This window comes from Bos indicus x Bos taurus, chromosome 8, assembly GCF_003369695.1.
Source record: "Bos indicus x Bos taurus breed Angus x Brahman F1 hybrid chromosome 8, Bos_hybrid_MaternalHap_v2.0, whole genome shotgun sequence".
Classification (NCBI taxonomy): Eukaryota; Metazoa; Chordata; class Mammalia; order Artiodactyla; family Bovidae; genus Bos; species Bos indicus x Bos taurus.
The window spans coordinates 79,165,170-79,184,468 of record NC_040083.1 but is presented as its reverse complement, the minus strand read 5'-3'; the positions used below and the strand labels follow the sequence as shown (position 1 = coordinate 79,184,468).

The 19,299-nt window shown below is 35.4% G+C and overlaps 1 protein-coding gene across 4 annotated transcripts in view; it reads right to left on the bottom strand.

Annotated features, from left to right (window-relative positions):
• NAA35 (N(alpha)-acetyltransferase 35, NatC auxiliary subunit) overlaps positions 1-19,299 on the bottom strand; it is an 88,062-nt gene that overhangs the window by 42,696 nt on the left and 26,067 nt on the right. For all 4 annotated transcript variants that reach the window (XM_027550147.1, XM_027550148.1, XM_027550149.1 and 1 more), the window contains 5 exons: positions 12,495-12,561; positions 12,372-12,415; positions 11,116-11,166; positions 10,371-10,454; positions 9,425-9,539 (listed from right to left, as the gene is read on the bottom strand). In XM_027550147.1, coding sequence (XP_027405948.1) covers positions 9,425-9,539; positions 10,371-10,454; positions 11,116-11,166; positions 12,372-12,415; positions 12,495-12,561 — 361 coding nt within the window. The remainder of the gene's footprint in view (positions 1-9,424; positions 9,540-10,370; positions 10,455-11,115; positions 11,167-12,371; positions 12,416-12,494; positions 12,562-19,299) is intronic.

Sequence of the window (19,299 nt, the reverse complement as noted above, 5' to 3'; positions counted from 1 at the left end):
CCCTGTAACTCTTGAATGCAAGCCCCAATGGCTATTAGAACCAGATGACCTGGGGCTTCATCCCTTAGACAGCAGCTGAAAAAGCCTGGGCACTAAATTTGAGTACAAGCTCCTTCTGGGGAGATGCTGTCAACTGGGTTTTATTATTGGAGTGGGCTAAAGGGGAGAAGGTAGGAGAGATGCCTGTTGGCCTCCCCTGTCTCTGGGGAAGTTCTCCGATGTTCCCTAAATGCCTGCTAAATTAGAAGCTTGGCATGCAGGCAGTAGATATTAAAGTATAGAAATAAACCTATTTCAGGGAAAGACTGGAAAATGGCTAATTCTGCTTGTTCCCTGTGTGCTGAGCCCTGAGGGGTAGAGCCAGTTAAGGAATCCTTCTTTGCTATAGTCTTCTGGGTCTCATGAATGGAAATCCCTTTTGCTATAAAAGCCGGGAAATTTGGGTCCCTTGCTTTAGGCAGCAGTCACAAAAGTTGGGGTTCAAATGTACATACAAACTTTCTCCAGGCCCGCAGTAGTAACATGGAATGGGTTAGTGGTAGAAGTAAGGCAAGGTGTCCTCCAGCTTTACTGGCCTCTGGTGAGGGTTGCAGCCAGTCCCTAGTGCTTGTTAAATTAGAAGCTTGGCCCTCAGGGCAGTTTTTACAGTATACGGATAGATCTTTCAAGGAAAGACTGGGAGATGGGCATTTTGTCGGCTTCCTCTGAGTCATAGCAAATGACTGCATTCCCTTCAGTTGTCATAGTCTTATGGACACAAGCCCCACTGACTTTCAGAGCTAGACGTTTTGGAAGCCTACCCTACTGGAAGGAATCTTAAAGCTGGAGTGTTAGATGTAGTGTCAAAACATACTTCACTCCTCAGACAGAACCTGACAGTTGGGGATTCTCTCCCAATTGTATGATGTTGCATCAGGGGTGGGGTTTATGACAAGTGTGTCTCAGTCTTTCCTACCCACTCCAATATGGATATTTCCTCAACTGTCCAATGTGTGTAAGTTGCTCAACTAGTTTCTGGATCTCTTTTAGAGGAAATTGCTCCATGTATAGCTATATATTTGGTGTGACCATGTGAGGAAGGGGTACTTAGGGGCTTCCTATGTCTTCTCCAGTTCCTTTTAGCAAAAATAGTCTTTAGTAAGCAAAACTCAGATGCTAAGTGTGCTTACTGCTATATGGATATACAAGTATGTTTACATACATGCACATTCAAACATATGCATATTTACATGTACATTTCTACCAATACATCAATCTATACATATATACATATATATTAGAAACTATGAACTTAAACCCATACCTTTAATTTTAATCCAACACCACAGAGTTCAATCTAGTTTTCTCCCTTTCTAGAAATTAGTCTAAGTTGGCTCTTCAAGCCTGAGGAAAGTAGCAAAGCATAATTATCAATACATTTATATATATGATCAATTCCACTGAGTGCAAGCAATCTTTGTATCAGTTTCTTGGTCTTCTGTAACAAATGATCACAAATTGTGTGTTTTAAGACAGACATTTATTCTCTCACAGTTATGGAGGCCAGAAGTTTAACATCAGTTTCACTTAGCTAAAATTAAACTTTTAGGTGGGCTGAACTCTTGAAGGCTCTAAGAGAAAATCTATTCCTTTCCTCTTCTAGGTTCTTGAGGCTATTGGAATTCTTTGGCTTACAGTTCAATTATGCTGATTTCTATTTCTGTCGTCACATCACCTTCTCATCTTCTGTGTGTGTCCACTCTCCCTCTGCCTCTGAGAAGGACACTTAGGATGATATTTAGGGCCCATCCAGATAATCCAAGATTATCTCATCAAAAGATTCTTACTTAATCACATGTGGAAAGATCTTATTTTTTCAAAAATAAAGTAACAATTACAGGTTCCGAGAACTGGATCTTGATACTTTTGGGGTTATCAATCATTGAAACCCACCTCCCCCTTAGTCCTGATCTCCACATTCTTTTCAACTTTTCAACAATGACCACATACCTTTTGCTCTTCACTTTCAGGATTTTTCTCTCTTCTTTCCTGAACTCTGCCTGTTTACTTGTACTGTTATTATTTCCTCCTTTGGTCCTAATATTTCTGTTTTGCTTTACAGGGGTCATTTCATTGCTTAATGAATGTTTTGAAAATTTGAAAAATGTTTCTGATCTGTTTTTCATCTGTCTTTTGCATTTTGTTTTTGTTCATTAATTTCCTGGAATATGTGTAAAAACTGTGCAGTTTCTTTATTATTAAATCATTCAGTGAATGCTTTCTGAGCTAGTTATTTGGGTGTGGTGTTAGAGTAACACTCCAGACTATTAGGAAGCCTCAATGACTTACAATTAAGCCACATGTGATATGCCTCTAAGTATTCAAGAGAAATCACCTACTTCCTTTATTGACAGAGATTACCATCTCAAGTTCCTGGTACTAGCACATCATGGCATATACCTCTCTAATGCATGGTTGTTTTAAAATGAAGTCAGCTCCCACCTCTCCTGTACACTGCCAAACCACAAATGAAGCTGACTGGTTGAGGCAGCACAATTTTGCTTCAGCATCAAGTACAGCCCTCAGGAGGGCTTCCCAGGTGGCTAAGTGGTAACAGAATCCACCTGCCAATGTGGGAGACCCAGGTTTGGTCCCTGGTTTGGGACGATCCCCTGGAGAGAAAATGGCAACTCACTCCAGTATCCTTGCCTGGGAAATCCCAGAGAGAAGAGCCTGGCGGGCTACAGTCCATGGCGTCACAGAACAGTCAGACATGACTTAGCGACTAAACAACAGCAGCAGCTCTCAGGAGGTTAAAGTACAATATTACCAGATAATAAACCATCATAATTCTAAACTAATTTTATATTTTAATCCACATTAACTTTTAATTGAGTTTCTTTTATTTAGTCATAAATACATGCCACTCAAGAATCAAATAGCCAGGTGGGAGGGGGGGTCAGGATGGGGGACACATGTATACCCGTGGCTGATCAGTGTCGACATATGGCAAAAGCCACTACAATATTGTAAAGTAACTAGCTTCCAACTAAAATAAATACATTAATTTAAATTTTAAAAATTAAAAAAAAAGAGTCAAATAGCCAAACAAGGTTATTTATAAATCTTCTCCCTCCAATTCCATTTATTTGCTTCTTCCCAGAAGCAATCGTCTTCCACATCCTCTTACCTTTCTTTTTGTGTCTACCTCCATATCACTAAATAACAAGCTTATTGTGCTACTTTATTTCATATTGTTTTTCAGTTTTACACGTTATCTAACTTACTTCAATGTCTAAAAGAGATAAATGTAAAAAGAGAGACACTGAAAATAATATAAAGTAGCACTATAAGCACATATAAATGACATGCATATATGCACTTTGATCCTCTTACCTCCAATACAGTTAGATCAGAATTTTATTATCATCAATGTTTAGCACTATTAAGTAAATTACACTTCACATTTGGGCCCTGGATAACTTCTGCAAGCACAAAAATGTATTTTACTTTCATACATAAAAAGTCTTACTTTTTGTTCACCTTGTATGTACTTAACACTTTAATTCAACCCCAAGTGAAAGTGAAAGTCACTCAGTCTTGTCTGCCTCTTTGAGACCCCATGGACTGGCTCTTCTGTCCCCTGCCAGGCTCCTCTGTCCATGGAATCCTCCTCTGCCAATTCTCTAAATCTCTTCTTTCTACATTAAGGAAAACAGCTATTATATCAATTTCATTGGTGACAACAGATATTGTATCTACTTAGACCCTTGTGACTTTTCTTCAATCTGGACTTGTCTTCCATGTATAACGCTGAGACAATGTATTAGGTTCTTGTTACACTATGACCCTGGGATTTCCTTCATTTTTCTTTCATGCTGGATTTTTATATCCTTAAACTCCATGCTTTCCTTTACTTAATTTACTCTTCTGTTTTAATGAAGCACATTCCAGTAGTCTTGTAAACCTTCTGGGAGATTAGTTTTGTTGAGACTTTAAAAACCTGACATTATCTTTCTTCACAATTAGATGATAGTTTTGGAAAAGGACTCAAGATTCGAAATCACTTCCCCCCCAAATTCTGAAAACACTGGTCCACTGATTTTCTTTTAATCACAACTCTCAGATATAATTAACATACTGTATAATTTATCTATTAAACATATATAGCATAGTTTCTTTTAGTATATTCAGAGTTGTAAAACCACCACCACAAGAAAAATAGGACATTTTTTTCACCCCAAGAAGAAATCCCATATACATTAGCATTCCCCTTTCTTCCCCCTCTCTTCCAGCCCAAGGCTACCACTGGTCAACTTTCTATCTCCATGGATTTGCCTATTTTGCACGTTTTATATAAATGAAAATCATATATGATCTGTTGTGATTTTTTTTTTTCCCACTTAGCATGTTTTCAAAGTCCATCCATGTTGCAGCAGATATTTAATTGCCAAATGCCACTCCACTGCATGTATATACAACATTTTATTTATCTGTTCATCTGCTGAGGGACACCTGGGTTGTTTCTACCTTTTGGCTATTATGAATAAAAGTGCTGTGAGCATTACTGTACAGCTTTTTGTGTAGACATATATATCCATTTCTCCTGGGTATATATACAGGCTGGGTCATGTGATAAATCTAACATTACGTCTTTTGAGACACTGTAAAACTGTTTTCCAAAGTAGCCGCTTATTTTACATTACCACCAGTAGTGTACACAGGTTCCAGTGTCTTCATAACCTCAACACTTGTTATGAAGTGGAATCTTTTCATTTTGATTTGCATTTCCCATGGCATATCTATCTTTTCAGATGTTTATTGGTCATTTGCAAATCATATTCAGAGAAATGTCTAACTTAGATCCCTTGCCTGTTTTTTCACTGACTTAATTTTTCTTTTTACTGATTCTTAAGGTTTATTCCCAGGTTCTAGAGTTTCATATTTTCAGTTCTTAGATTTATGTCACTGATCCATGGCTCAGTAGTGATCCATTTTGAGTTTATTTTTGTTTATGATGTGAGGAGGGGTGGGGAAGGTGCTGAACTTTATCCTTTTGCTCTGGTTATCTAGTTGTTCCACTGTTACTTGTTGAAAATACTTTTCTTTCCCCACTTAACTGTCTTTGCACTTATTTCAAATACCAACTGACCATAAAGGATCATTTTTGGACTTATTCCACTATCTTTATATTAATTTGACTATCTTTATACTAATTCTAAATTCTCTTGATTAATGTAGCATGGTGCTAAGTTTTAAAATCAGGAAGTGTGACTACTGCACCTTTGTTCTTTGTTCCACTGATTTCTAGCTTCCTTTCCTGTTGTTTAAAACTCTGCTGACATTCTGTCTTCATTCTGTGTGTGCAACCTCTTTTCCTCTTTCAAATCTCTTAGGATCTTCTATTTTCCCCAACTATTCTGAAATTACATGATCATATGCCTTTGTAGAAGTTTACTTTCACCCTGGTTATGCTGAGTAGCTCTTTACTGGCACTCTTACCCTAGGTATTTGCTTCATTGACTCCAGGAAATCTTAAATGATTACATGACTTTTTTTTTTTTGACATTTATTTTTTGAACTTTATTTTTGGAAAAACTTTTATTAGTTTACCTTCATTTATCTTATTATTTATCTTTATTAAATAATGGAACTGGACCGAGCCTAAAATATTCTTTCCTTTTTTCTCTTTACTTTCAACCTGTTCATTTTTACTCTACTTTCTCTAAGATTTTCTCAAATTTGCATTCTCTATTTTCTATTAATTATTCTGCTCTTAAAATTGTGAATGTCAAAGAATATATTTTTTCTCTTTTTTATAACATCCTATTATTTTACATACAGAATTTTTTTTTCCATTTTTAAGAGGTATTGTCTTTGCTTGTCTGTTTTGGTCTTTTCTTATAGGCTAGAGATTTCCACCCGTAACTATATACCTAGGCTTGAAGCTGAATGACTAAAAACCTCATTAAGAGCTCTATCAATATAGACAAGGTTTTTGTACCAAACTATTTCATCAGAAGAACCACTATTACCAATAAATTTAGATTTTGCTGATGTTTTTCTCTATCTCTTGGGCTTGCCAGATTTCCCTAAGAGTGTTCCAAATTCTTAAGTGGAATGCAAGAGCTAGACTGCACTGTTCTGGAAGCTGGGAGTGGGGGTACCCACCAGAGCTTGGTGTGTGGGAAAAGCAAGGACAGATGTTACAAAAGTAAATATCTAAATTACCACTTATCTCCCCCATAATGTGTACCATTCAACAGTGCCTGGTATCTGCTCAGTCCAGAATCTCTCTGTTCTGCTATTCAAGAGAATAAACTTCTAGTATTCTGAGGCTCAGGAATGTTATCATGGAGAAAATGGGAGGGAAATCTTTCTGCTTCTAAACAGATTTTCAACCAGATCTCATCAACATAATTCTCATCCTCATTTTCAGAGGTAGCTGATACCCTAAAAAGGAGGCCCTTCAGAGGATCTGCAGTATAAATCTGGACTGTATCTTGACTTTATCAATAGCTAAGAATTCAGTTACTTGAACAGACAGCTCAACATCTGTTTTCCAGCTTCTAAAATTTTGTTGCTACTGTCTTCTTTCCCTTCTTTATTATGTGTGCTCAGTAGTGTCTGACTCTTTGCAACCACACGGATTGTAGCCTGCCAGGCTCCTCTGTCCATGGAATTTTCCAGGCAAGAATACTGAAGAGGGGTTGCCATTTCCTACTCCTAGGGGATCTTTCCGATCCAGGATTGAACCTGAGTCTCTTGTGTCTCCTGTGTTGGCAGGAGAATTCTTTAACACTGTGCCACCTGGGATGTCCCTTTATTAATTATATCTATTCGCTAAAAACCCAAACACTTCTTCATTGTCATTAAGGTTTCAGAAGGTAAATGCATGTGATTAATATACCATTTGAATCATACATCTTTTTTCAAAAGGATGACAAGGCTTCTTTTTTGTTGTTTTTGCTTTTTCAGTCATGCCACGCAGCTTGTGGGATCTTAAGTTTCCCGAGGGATTGAACCCATGTGAAAGTGCAGAGTCCTAACCACTGGACTGCCAGGGAATTCCCCAAGGACTCTTGAAACTGAATGTCAGAGTTGGAGATACACTTCCAAAGTACCTAACAATTAAAGACAACCTAAGTTTGATTAAATTTTTAATTTCTACTAGCAACTGTTAAAGATGCCTGCATTCGAAAGAGTAAATCAAACCTAATCCACAGATAAATGGAAAAGAATATGGGAGAGAAAAATAAACTTTGACAAGTAGAACATGAAAAGTCTCACTGGAGGAAATAATCTGAACATTATTTTGAAGAAGTCCACAGACATATGAAAAGCAGTACAGAATTCACAAGCAATAAAATAGCACAAGCAAATACAAAGAGCAACAATGTGCTTCACTGAATCCTCTGCTTCCCTTGTTTTTTCATGAAAGGTCAACTCAAGGTCTTGAATTCAGAAAGCCCTGATTAACCACATTTACTTCTTCGATTTCAATTAGCACTTAACATGAAAATAATTCCAAAACCTTCTTCCATTTATTTTCCAGAGCAAAATATTTACTTGGTTAGTGGTCTGCTCCATTTAACTGCATCAAAAATCCCAAGCTGCCTTCCTTAAGCATCTCCTGTCCCCAAACCACTTCCACCTCCTTCACTGTCAAGCCATCATATCCACTGAGTAAACCAACCAGCAAGCAATCCTTGAACCAAGTTGGAGTCTTCCTACTTTCTCCCTTAACACCAGTTTCCAAGTTCCCACTTACTATATATTTTTTTCAATAAGAAGATAAAATCAATGCTCAGCAATTTCAAGCTTTAAGTCATTTTGTCACTAGATGCATTCTAGTAACATTAAGAAGGCAAAATGAATAATCTGAGACCCAAATTAATCTACACTAATAGCTATATCACCATTTTCTTAGAATAAACATTACTGGGAAGGTTCTCACTTTTTTTATTATAGAACTGTTTAGCGTCATGCTTAAGCTGGATAATTACAAAGTTGAGTGAGAGTAAAAAGTGTTTAGCAGAAAACAAAGAACAGAGTACTCCCTAAATTTAAAACTTCACTTGCTTAGTTATTTCAAATGAACTTTATGCAACCCATCTTCCAGAAGCTTACTCATAAACAGACTATAAAACCAGAGAAATAGTTGAGAATATACACATACGTTTTTGTTTTAACTGCTGACTGATCTGAACTACAGGGAAGCCACAAAACATGTGGGCAACTAATGATCCCATGGCAATTATTATCCTCAGTTATAGACCAGAACGAACCATGTAGTAAAGATATGGCAAAAAAAAGAAGCATTAGAATCAAGTCATTTGACTCTTGGTCTGCATCATAATACCTTGTTGATACATAATCAACCAAACTAATTGGAAGCAATGTATTTTACAGTGGTTTTCATAAAGTATTCTCGCACTTGATTTCAAAGTATTGAAGAGTTGTAGAAATGGTAACCTCTCTGTAAACATGTACTAGATAGCTTGCTATGCATAAAAACTTTTACTTTTTAATGTCCCATAGTTACAGAATGCCTCCTAGTCAGTCATCTAACAGTCACCTAATCTTTCCCTTTTCTGTAGAAAATGATAAAATTTTAATGAATTAATAATGAATTTATAAGCTCAGAATAATTATTATCCATAAAGATATCTATATATTGATTGCCTAAGCCAAATTATCTTTGGACTGTTTCACTACCTAATGTATGAGTAAGGAAAAAATTCATGGGAAGGGGAATACCACAACTTATTCTCGAAAAAGGAGGAAAGGAGGCAAAAAAGCAAAGGAATATGAATCAATAAAAACTAGACTTTCTGGTCAGAAGACCAACAACTGTGAAAAACTAATTTTAAAAACATAAATGTTATCTCATTTTAACAAATTTTAAGGATAACCAAAATTGCGGCACATTACTAAAGCGTTAACTTGGTTGGAGTTTTCATAATAAAGGTACACTGTCTCTTTTATTTTTAAGGTATAGTTCATGAATAAAATCTACTGAGTGTCAACAATGTGCCAAGCACTGCAGGATTACACAAAGAAGAGACTCTGGCACAGATGTATTAAAAATCTCATGGAATTACAAGGTAAACTATAATATGATATACTAAAAAAATGTAATAGAGGCATGTGTGAGTACAATGAGGCCACAGAAAATACCCAGGCCTGCTTGGTAGAGTCAGGGAAGACTGAAATCGAGGTGATGACCTCTTAAAGCAGTAAAGTGGAGAGGTGATTAAAGAAAAAGGATGACCATAAAGAAGGGACCATAAACACTCTATATAAAAGCCTATGTAGCAAAACAACCCAAAGTTAGAATGTTTTGGATAGACTGACAAACAATATTTTAGAACAAACCAAACCCTATATACCAGGGATGGGAAAAAACAACAACAAAAAGAGTAGGAACAAAACAGACTATTACCTCCTTTTGTAGTGTCATTCTGGGCCTGGATACCATGATGCAATGAATTATGAATGGCAGAAAGAAGATCTGCTGCTTGAACCATCAATTTTTGAGCTTCTGCAACAGCACTGGTCTAGCAAATAAATCACCAAAAACATTCTTACATATTCTTTCACTGAAAGATATACATTAAATAGGAAAATCCTATAAACAATAATGAAATTATTAAATGCTTGTTGTAATGACATTGGTTTTCACAAACTATTCACTTAATACAAGATGCCCAGATCCTGTTAGGACAGAAATAATTTTTTTACTCATATCAATACTTTGTAGGAACCACTAAAAAACAATAGGAAACATTCTGGTTTATTCTACCAATCTCATGGTTTTTTTTTTTTTTCTAAAGACATGTAGTCAACTAGAAAATGAGAAACTGTAAGTCATTCATCAAGGTGAAATTTAAAAAAGAGAATTACTGAAGTTTGTATGGGCTGGATCTGTACTCAAAATTAACTATTCACAAATTAGCCTGTAATTTACTTGAGTTAACACAATACACACAAACACACACATACACACAAATATTCACCATCTAAGGGCTGTTTTAGGTTCTATACAAATCTTAAGTTAATTATTTAACTGAATGAAAGAAGAGCCTACCTAAAATTCTCATTTTTAATTTCTCAAATTAACTTCAGAGAAGCAATTTCAGCTTCTACTATTATATCCACTAATAAGCAATACATTATTTTTATATCAACAACAGTCATGGATATGTTAAGGGCACAATGTAAAATTCATGTGCTTTCGGAGAAAATCATCAGGGATATCCTGACATAAACACACCAAATGCTGAGTGCTTTGTATGTGTGCATATACATTCCAAAAGAAAAGTCTCAGAACTACCAAAATCAAGCATTCCATCAAAAACAAAAACAATGAACAGATTAAATATCCTTACCTCTTTCTTAGTAAAGGCTATAAGCACGGTCAGTAACACTCGAGTAAATTTCACTCTGCTGAATACTGCTAAACATTGTTGGTGCTAAAAAAATAAGAAAGGACTAAAAGTTAAAAGATGCAAAGCCTTGTGAAAGAAATTTCGTTTTGAAATACAGTATATTAAGTTCTAAATCTCAGTGTTAATACCTTACAAATATCTTCACTTACAGGCTTTTAAATATCTGAAAATGAGCTGCGTAAAACACAATAAAATGACGCCTATTTTACTGAAACAGAAATATATAATAAAGGTTCTGTATCACAAGGACTGATTTTTTCCCAAGTCAGGAGTTACACTATTATTTCAAAACTGATTTAATTAGTATTTTTAAGAGGACTGATAGAAACATGCTTTAAGCAGAGACAGAAAATTTAGGATCTCAACAAAGGTTTGACAAATTTTGATATTATGTAAGTTCTTGACTTCTGCCAAGTTTTGGTGGATCGTATGAGAAAAAAAAAAATCATTTTTTCTTCCTACGTACCTCATAGGAATATCGAAGAACTCTGAAATCATGTATCTGAAAGAGTTGTATTATAATTCTATCAAAATAAATACAAGGGACATAAACTCCCTTGTAATGTCCAATTTTTAAAGAAATACCTTAAAAAGGGCTTTCATAAATTATAACGCAGTTCATAAAACTACAACATTAAGAGGCAGACTTCTCTGATATTATCTACCAGAAAATAAGTTCAATTACTTCTAGTTCAACTTCTGGGTCTCTTTCTTCTCCTTGTCGACTTCGAGTACTCTAAAATTTTAAAAAAAGGTGAATTAAAACCAACACAAGCCTATAAAAGCATAAATTATTATTACACAAGGTAAAGGAATAAATTAATTTATTGAGTATACACTATAATCTATTTGGAGCAAATATTTGGAAGGAAAACGCTGTATCAATTATTTACCTAATAGTACTATACTTAGTTCATTTTGATATAAAGATCACACAAAGGAAAAGGTATTAAAAACAGCAAAAGCAAAACAATGAATAATATAAGCAAAAGCACATGGTACACAGTACTTCTTTCTTTTAAAAGATCTATTAACTGAAGTTCCTGATGTTCTCAAAACTAACCCAGAGAAAAGAAATGCGATCTTCACAGAATCACATCATAAAGTCACATGGTAAACACTGATCAGTTCTATACTAACACACAAAATCTTCTTAATATATATGTTACACATGGTTGAGTATTCGGGCAAAACCCAAAGGCAATACCACACGAAGATCCGGTAGATCTGGGTTCTAGACCTGGAACTGACACTTAATAATGGCATGCCCTTAAGAAGACTGAAGACAGGTTACTTGGTGTTTTTGAGCTCTATTTTCTTCATTTGAAAGTGTAGTTTATTGCCTAATACACTGAATAACTGTAAATATCAAATAAGACAATAATGCAAAACCGTTTTGACAACCATGCTGTGTTATATAAGTGTAAAAAAAATAATAGAAATATAATTTTTCATTTTTAATCTCTATCAGAACAAAATCATCATGGTCATCTGGCCAAAGGGTGTCTGTCGCTCATAGGTTTTTACCAGATTTGAGAAACTACTATTTATCCCACTCTTCTACTATGTTCTAGACACTGTCCTAACCATTAAAAATACAAAGGTGAAAAAGATAATCCTTACCTTTGAGGAATTTAAAACTCTAGCATCTTATGCTATTCTTAAAACAGCATACTAAAATTCTAAAACAGTGGCAAAAAATTGAAAAAATTTTAAATGGTTAAATTTTGAGTACTTGAAAGGAATATTAATTCATCAGAAACCACTCCAGTAGTCTTCAAACTCATTACCAAAAAAAGGTATAGCATACATAAAGGAACTTGGTAGTCTTACCTAGCTATTTGTAATTTGCTTACTAGTTATTTGTAATTAGCTAAAGTTAACCTGACATTTAGAAGAATATAAATATCCTATACTAAAGAAAAGAGAAAGAAAATATACCTTTACTCTTCTTTGCATGTCATCCTCCACATCTTTTAGCATGCCTAGAAATAGAGACAATGATTTTAAGAGGAAACAAATTCAAATGTAAAACTTGTGAATTACCTTTATAAATGGTTTTACCTGTAACTCGAAGATCTGTCACACTGTTAGCCATTTTAAATCCATAAGTCATTGACTGAAAATCTTCCTATATAGAAAAGCAATAATTAGGCCCTTGAATAGCAGCAAAACCTTTTATCATTTTTCTCTTACAAAATCACTATTTGCTAAAAGGACATGGTAATAGAATGTCACCTCAATATTGCTATCATTCACCCAACTTTCTTTATAGTCATACCATGAAAACACCACATTCTAATGCTATCTCTATACCCTTAATTTCAACTGTTTATCCTTAGGCTATTTAAACATACTTGCATTTAATATGTTCATCTGCAAAACAATGCTTACGATAATATTACAAATTATTCCCACCAACAAAGAATTCTCACATTTACAGATGAACAATACATACATAAAAATTACCATTTGATGACAAGGTTGCAAAATTTAGACAACATTCTTCAAAACTTATGCATCTTTTCACACACTGTTAGGCTACAAAAGTTAAGCTTTTCAAACAGAATTACTCAAAGTGCCAGCAGAACTACATTCCCACTTCAAACCACTGTAAAGAAAAAAATGATTCAAATATGGGTTCCCACTCTCAAAATAATTTAAAACACTGCTGAGATATTAGCAAATTAAGTCATTTGCTGGATCCACTATGAAGAGTTTAAGATCATCTGGCTGATTTTGGCTAAGAAGTTAAAAGCTTTAATACAGGAGTGTTTCTGCCATATTACAATTCTTATAAAATGTATAAAAAAGTCTAATATAATGGAATAACAGACATTCACAGCAGTGGCCAGAACTGTAGAGAAATTTCCAGACTCAACAAAAACATCAGTAAGCATGCAATTCATGTCAAACACTAAACCTTACAAAGAGAATGAAGTACAAACAAATATCCCAGTCTCAAAGAACTCAGTAGAATTGTATGCCTCACAAGACTGGGTCTTTTAAGTCTCAGGTTGTATTACAGAGCTATAAACGTAGCTTCTGGATGAAGCTTATACTCTTATCTCTATTTGGACATCAAATAGGATTCTCAAATTGTACACGTGTAAATACGAACTTTCATAGTGTTTACCACATTCCTAAAAGGCACTCCTATCCATTCCATTATTCAAGTAGGAGTGAAGAACCGCAGGAATCAGAACACAAATAATTTAGAAACAGAGGTGGTGGCATGCTTCATGCTTCAAAGATCATAAGGGGTGACAAAGACGAAGTCTAAAGTATGGTCACTAAAAAGATAAACCCTAAATGTTTCCGAAGAGAAAACAGGAGTCAAGAATCAGGATGGTAACACTGGAATTCTAAATCAGTGAAGCGCCCCAGGCTGCATTCCCAAGCTGGTGCTTCCCCCCCAGACTAAGCGCCGCACGGAGGGAATCAGGGTCCCGGTGCCCCTGGCTTGGGGAGGCAGCAGGAACAATGCCTTCAAAATTCAGAGGAAAATTATTTTCCAGCCTAGAAGTCTACTATAGCCAAACCATCGACCAGGTGAAAGGGTAGGGAAAACATTTTCAGAGATACAAGGTCTCAAAGAAAAATCCCTTCCCTGTCTCCCCAAAGAAACTGGAGGTACTGAACAAGCAAGGTTATAAACTACGAACAATACAGGCATAAGATCCAGGTAACTAGGGATCTAACAAAGAGAGAGGGAAGTGGAATTTCCAGAAGAACAATGCAGAGAAACCTGGGATGACAGCTACGCACGGGGGCTAGAAAGCAAATGAGCCAGCTAGAGAACAAAGAAGAATATTAAAAAAGAATTGTATATTACTGGATGTATATATACATGATAAAATATACAGATTATCTGATAGTTTAATAATAATGGGAAAGGAAGAAGGACATAGAAAACTAAGCAAACTCAAAAGAAATAGTAGTTACTGCCTTTAAGAAAAAAAATTTGTATGAGTAAAAGAAGCATACACTACTCTGGCTCATCTGTCATTAATATTTATACAGTCACAATAATATCTGTAGTGAGTGATTTAACATAAACTGAATTATTATTTGGAGTGAGGGAGAAGGTAATATATGAATGCTAAGTATACACTAAAAATTTGATGCTATACACTACCTAAAGGTTGATAAATTCTTAAACCTAGAAACTAGAATATTAGCCTATTATACAGAAATATGGAAACTGTAGGAAAAAGCTAAAAGAATTGATTATTATGAATGGATAAAGAAAGAGGAGACCACTGTACTTTTTCATTATACACTTTGTGGGCTACAGAGAAGAAAAAACAGTGGCCAGATTCAGACATTCGCAAGGTAAAAGAATCAGGATGTAGGAGGTTAAAAAAAAAAAAAAGTAATCAAAGATAACACTAAAGACATCATTTTGCAAGACAGAAGAAAAGCCATTTGATAGGGGAACTGTGGTTCCCATTTTGCACATGAGCAACATATTAAAAGAAATTTCTTTGGGCAAATGAGAATGTCTCCAGTTTAGGAGTAAAAACAAAGCAGAGACATAATACATAATCATTAGGAACTTCAGAAGCATCCATTTCAAACAAATTATTTGTTGATTTTAAGTCATTCATTATTTATTCATTACCAGGCCTCTAAAGGATTTTACTAGGCAATTAACTTTTTTTAAATTACCAAACTGAGACAAATTCATCTGAACTATCTGAAAAGTTTAACAAAACAAGAAAAATATCTTTCCAGACTAGGAACTAACTTTTGTTTCTCCAGATTTAGTTTTACATCATTGGTTACACTGTGTGCTGCCTTCTTAATCTTTTAAAGTATGCATTTTCCCATGATATTAAATACTGTCATCTCTCTATATTCATTACACATAATCATTATTATATATGATACAGTAAGCACAGTTTATTTCAACCATAACCCTAATGGTAGTATTTTGATCAACACCAATTTTCACTATTAAAAACTCTGATTAATGTATTTGGGCATTAAGTGTCCATATGCCTAATAATTTCTTTAAGGCTGAGTTCTAAAGGTGAACTAACTATTTTAAATGGTTATCAGTAAGTTTAAAACTTTTGATATATACACCGCTAAATTGTTTTCCAAAGCAGCTATGTTAATGCATACTCTCACTAGTAAAATATATATTCTTATTTTAAATACCGTGTAGATGAAAAGTGAACTATTAGATTTTCTTGGATTACACTGAGCCTAAATTTTTTAAATGTTATGACCATTTGATAACGTTCCTCTATGAATAAGCTATTTATTTTACTACCATTTATTCATTTGGGTTTTACTCTCATCTTTATTTGAATGGGATTTTAATACACCAAAACTGACTTTTTTTTTGTATTTTTCCTAAGAATTTTTTCTATCAGCTTTTCTCCTATTAGTCCTTTTCTTTAGGATTTCTTTCATCTCTTACTAAGTCCTTCATCCAGAGAGTATGCAGAAATTTGAACTGAAAAAATTATAAAAATTTTTTGTTTACTTAGAAAGTAATACAGGTATATAATAAAAATTACAATACAAACAAGTATATACTCTGATCCTCAATACCTTAGTTATTTTCTTGTGTATGATGATTTAACTAACTACCTCTTTTTAAAAAAAGAACAAAAATGAACAAACATATTTTACATTAATTTGGAGATCTAATTTGTATAAGTAAGCCTACCCCCTCCTTTGTAAAGGGCGCAAAACACTTATTTGGCAGTAAGTGAGGGTAGTGTCATTTAACGTCTTGTACTGATGGACATTAGTTTCCAGACTTTAGTTACTACAAACGCTACACCTCATGTCCTTGAACATAGATCTTTGGCGATAAGCTTGAATATATTTATAGGCTAAATTCCTAAAACTGAAACTGACGAAACAAGACAAGCATTTTAAATCATAGATAGTACCAAACTACTCTTTTAAAAAGTTGTAGAATTTACACTCCCATCAAAAATGCATGAATCTTTGTTTATGGTACAATCCTGTCCTAACTAATAAATGTGGAAAGAGTGCTGGAATTCAAAATCATCATTTTAAAGTCAACACACTAAGATTAGTCCAAGCAAGTACTGTGAATGGATACTACATATATATGGAGAGATTTTTAATAAGCAGGATATTTATGTGATCTTAAAGAGTTTCCCTACATATTGCTTACTATATACACAAGATTAAAAACAGTAACCATGAAAATGTGAACTGGTGCAGGCACTATGGAAAACAGTATGGAGGCTTCTCAAAGTAACTAAAAGCAGAGTTGCCATGTGATCCTGCAATCCCACTCCTGGCCATATATCTGGACAAAACTATAATTCAAAACATACAGGCACCCCAATGCTCACTGCAGCACTATTTACAATGGGCAAGACAAGGAAACAACATAAATATCCATTGACAGATGAATGGATAAAGAAGATGTAGTGTGTGTGTATGTCTGTGTATATATACACACATACACACACATATATGCACAACGGAGTACGATTCAGCCATAAAAAAGAATGAAATACCATTTGCAACAACATGCATGGACCTAGAGATTATCTACCCAAATGAAGTAAATCAGAAAAGACAAATACCAAATGATGTCACTTATAAGTGAAATCTAAGATATGACACGAACTTACATATGAAAGAGAAACAGACTCACAGACATAGAAAACAGTCTCATGGTTACCAAGGAGGGCAGGGGAGGGATGGACTGGGAGTGTGGGATTAGCAGATGCAAACTATTATACACAGGACAGATAAACAACAAAGTCCTATTGTCTAGCACAGGGAACTATATTCAATATCCTGTGATAAACCATAAAGGAAAATAATATGAAAAAGAATGTGTAAATACATGTATAACTGTATAACTGCATCACTATGATGTGTAGCAGAAATTGACACAGCAATGTAAATAAACTACACATCAATAATTTTTTTTTAAGTAACCATATAGTAATCAGAAAGCACCTTGATGGGGTGAAAAAGTCACATTACCATGGAGGGACAAATGGACAGTCTATGTCTCAGATATGAAACCATAAAAAGGACACATTATTACTCATGTCATATTCCAGCCAGGACTGCATAATATAAATCTAATCATGAGGAAAGAGTAGACAAGCCCCAAGTAAGGAACATTCTATTAAATAAGGAAAGCAGGAGAGGGCTATGTTTTCCAAAAATACCAATGTCATTAGAGACAAAGGATGAGGAACTGTTGTAAACTAAAGGACACTAAAGAGATATGCAACTAGATGTAGGACATGGTCAGACTGGATCCCACACTGTAGAGAAAAAACACTAAGGACGTTTACTAAGTCAACTGACAGAAAGAGAATACGGGTAGGTAGTGGAGTGGTATCATAGATTTGCTGAGGTAGATCACTGCGCTGTAGTTGTGTATGAGCGTGTCCTTTTCCTTACGAGGTGCATATTGACGTGTCTCAGTGAAGTAGCTCAGTTGTGTCCGACTCTGCAACCCCGTGGCCTGTAGCCTACCAGGCTCCTCCCTCCATGGGATTCTCCAGGCAAGAATACTAGAGTGGATTGCCATTTCCTTCTCCAGGGGATCTTCCCGACCCAGGGATCGAACCAGAGTCTCCTGCATTGCAGGCAGACACTTTAATCTCTCAGCCACCAGGGAAGCCTCAGAGAAGAAGATCAAAATGTACACAGCTCACTTGCCAATAGTTTGGAAAAAGATACATATATACATACATACATGAGAGAAAAAGTGAAAAATGACATGATAGGTTAACAGCAGCTGAATCTGAGTGTTCTTGGTGCTATCACTGTTAACTGCTGTTATTTGGAAAACATTTCCAAATCAACTAAAATTTTTTAAAGTTAAAAAAAAAAGGAAAACAATGACTATTCATATCCTACACACACACACACATCCCCCTAGCATGTCAGTGCCTATTATAGGTAAAAAAAAAATGGTATCTCACAGTTTTAACTTGCGTTTCTAATATGAGGTTAAACATCTTACATTTAATGACCATTTTATTTCTATAAACTGCCTTCTGATTTTTAAGCAAATTTTATATCTAAAACATTTTCTCTCTCTACAATTTACTTTGACGTTGTTATAAACTGAATGTTTGTGTCCCTCTCCCACTCCCAAATTCATATATGAAGTTCTAATGCCCAATGTGATAGCAATTGGAGGTGGAGCCTTTGGGAGAGTTCTTTCAACAACGAGTTGCAAGGCTTAAAAAAATAAAAAAGAGAGGGAACCTACAGACTGAAACTTAAGACATATCAACCAATAGACTGACTGGGTGCCCTCAAAATTTATGTTGAAACAACCTCCAACATAATAGTGCTGGGTGATGGATCCTTTAGAAGATCCATGAGGGTGGGACCCTCAAATGAGATTCAGTCAGTCACTCAGTCATGTCCGACTCTTTGCGACCCCATGAACTGCAGCACGCCAGGCCTCCCTGTCCATCAAAAACTCCCGGAGTTCACTCAAACTCACATCCATTGAGTCAGTGATGCCATCCAGCCATCTCATCCTCTGTCGTCCCCTTCTCCTCCTGCCCCCAATCCCTCCCAGTATCAGTCTTTTCCAATGAGTCACTCTTCGCATGAGGTGGCCAAAGTACTGGAGTTTCAGCTTTAGCATCATTCCTTCCAAAGAACACCCACGACTGATCTCCTTTAGAATGGACTAGTTGGATCTCCTTGCAGTCTAAGGGATCCTCAAGAGTCTTCTCCAACACCACAGTTCAACACCACAGTTCAAGAGCATCAATTCTTTGATGCTCAGCTTTCTTCACAGTCCAACTCTCACATCCATACATGACCACTGGAAAAACCATAGCCTTGACTAGAAGGACCTTTGTTGCCAAAGTAATGTCTCTGC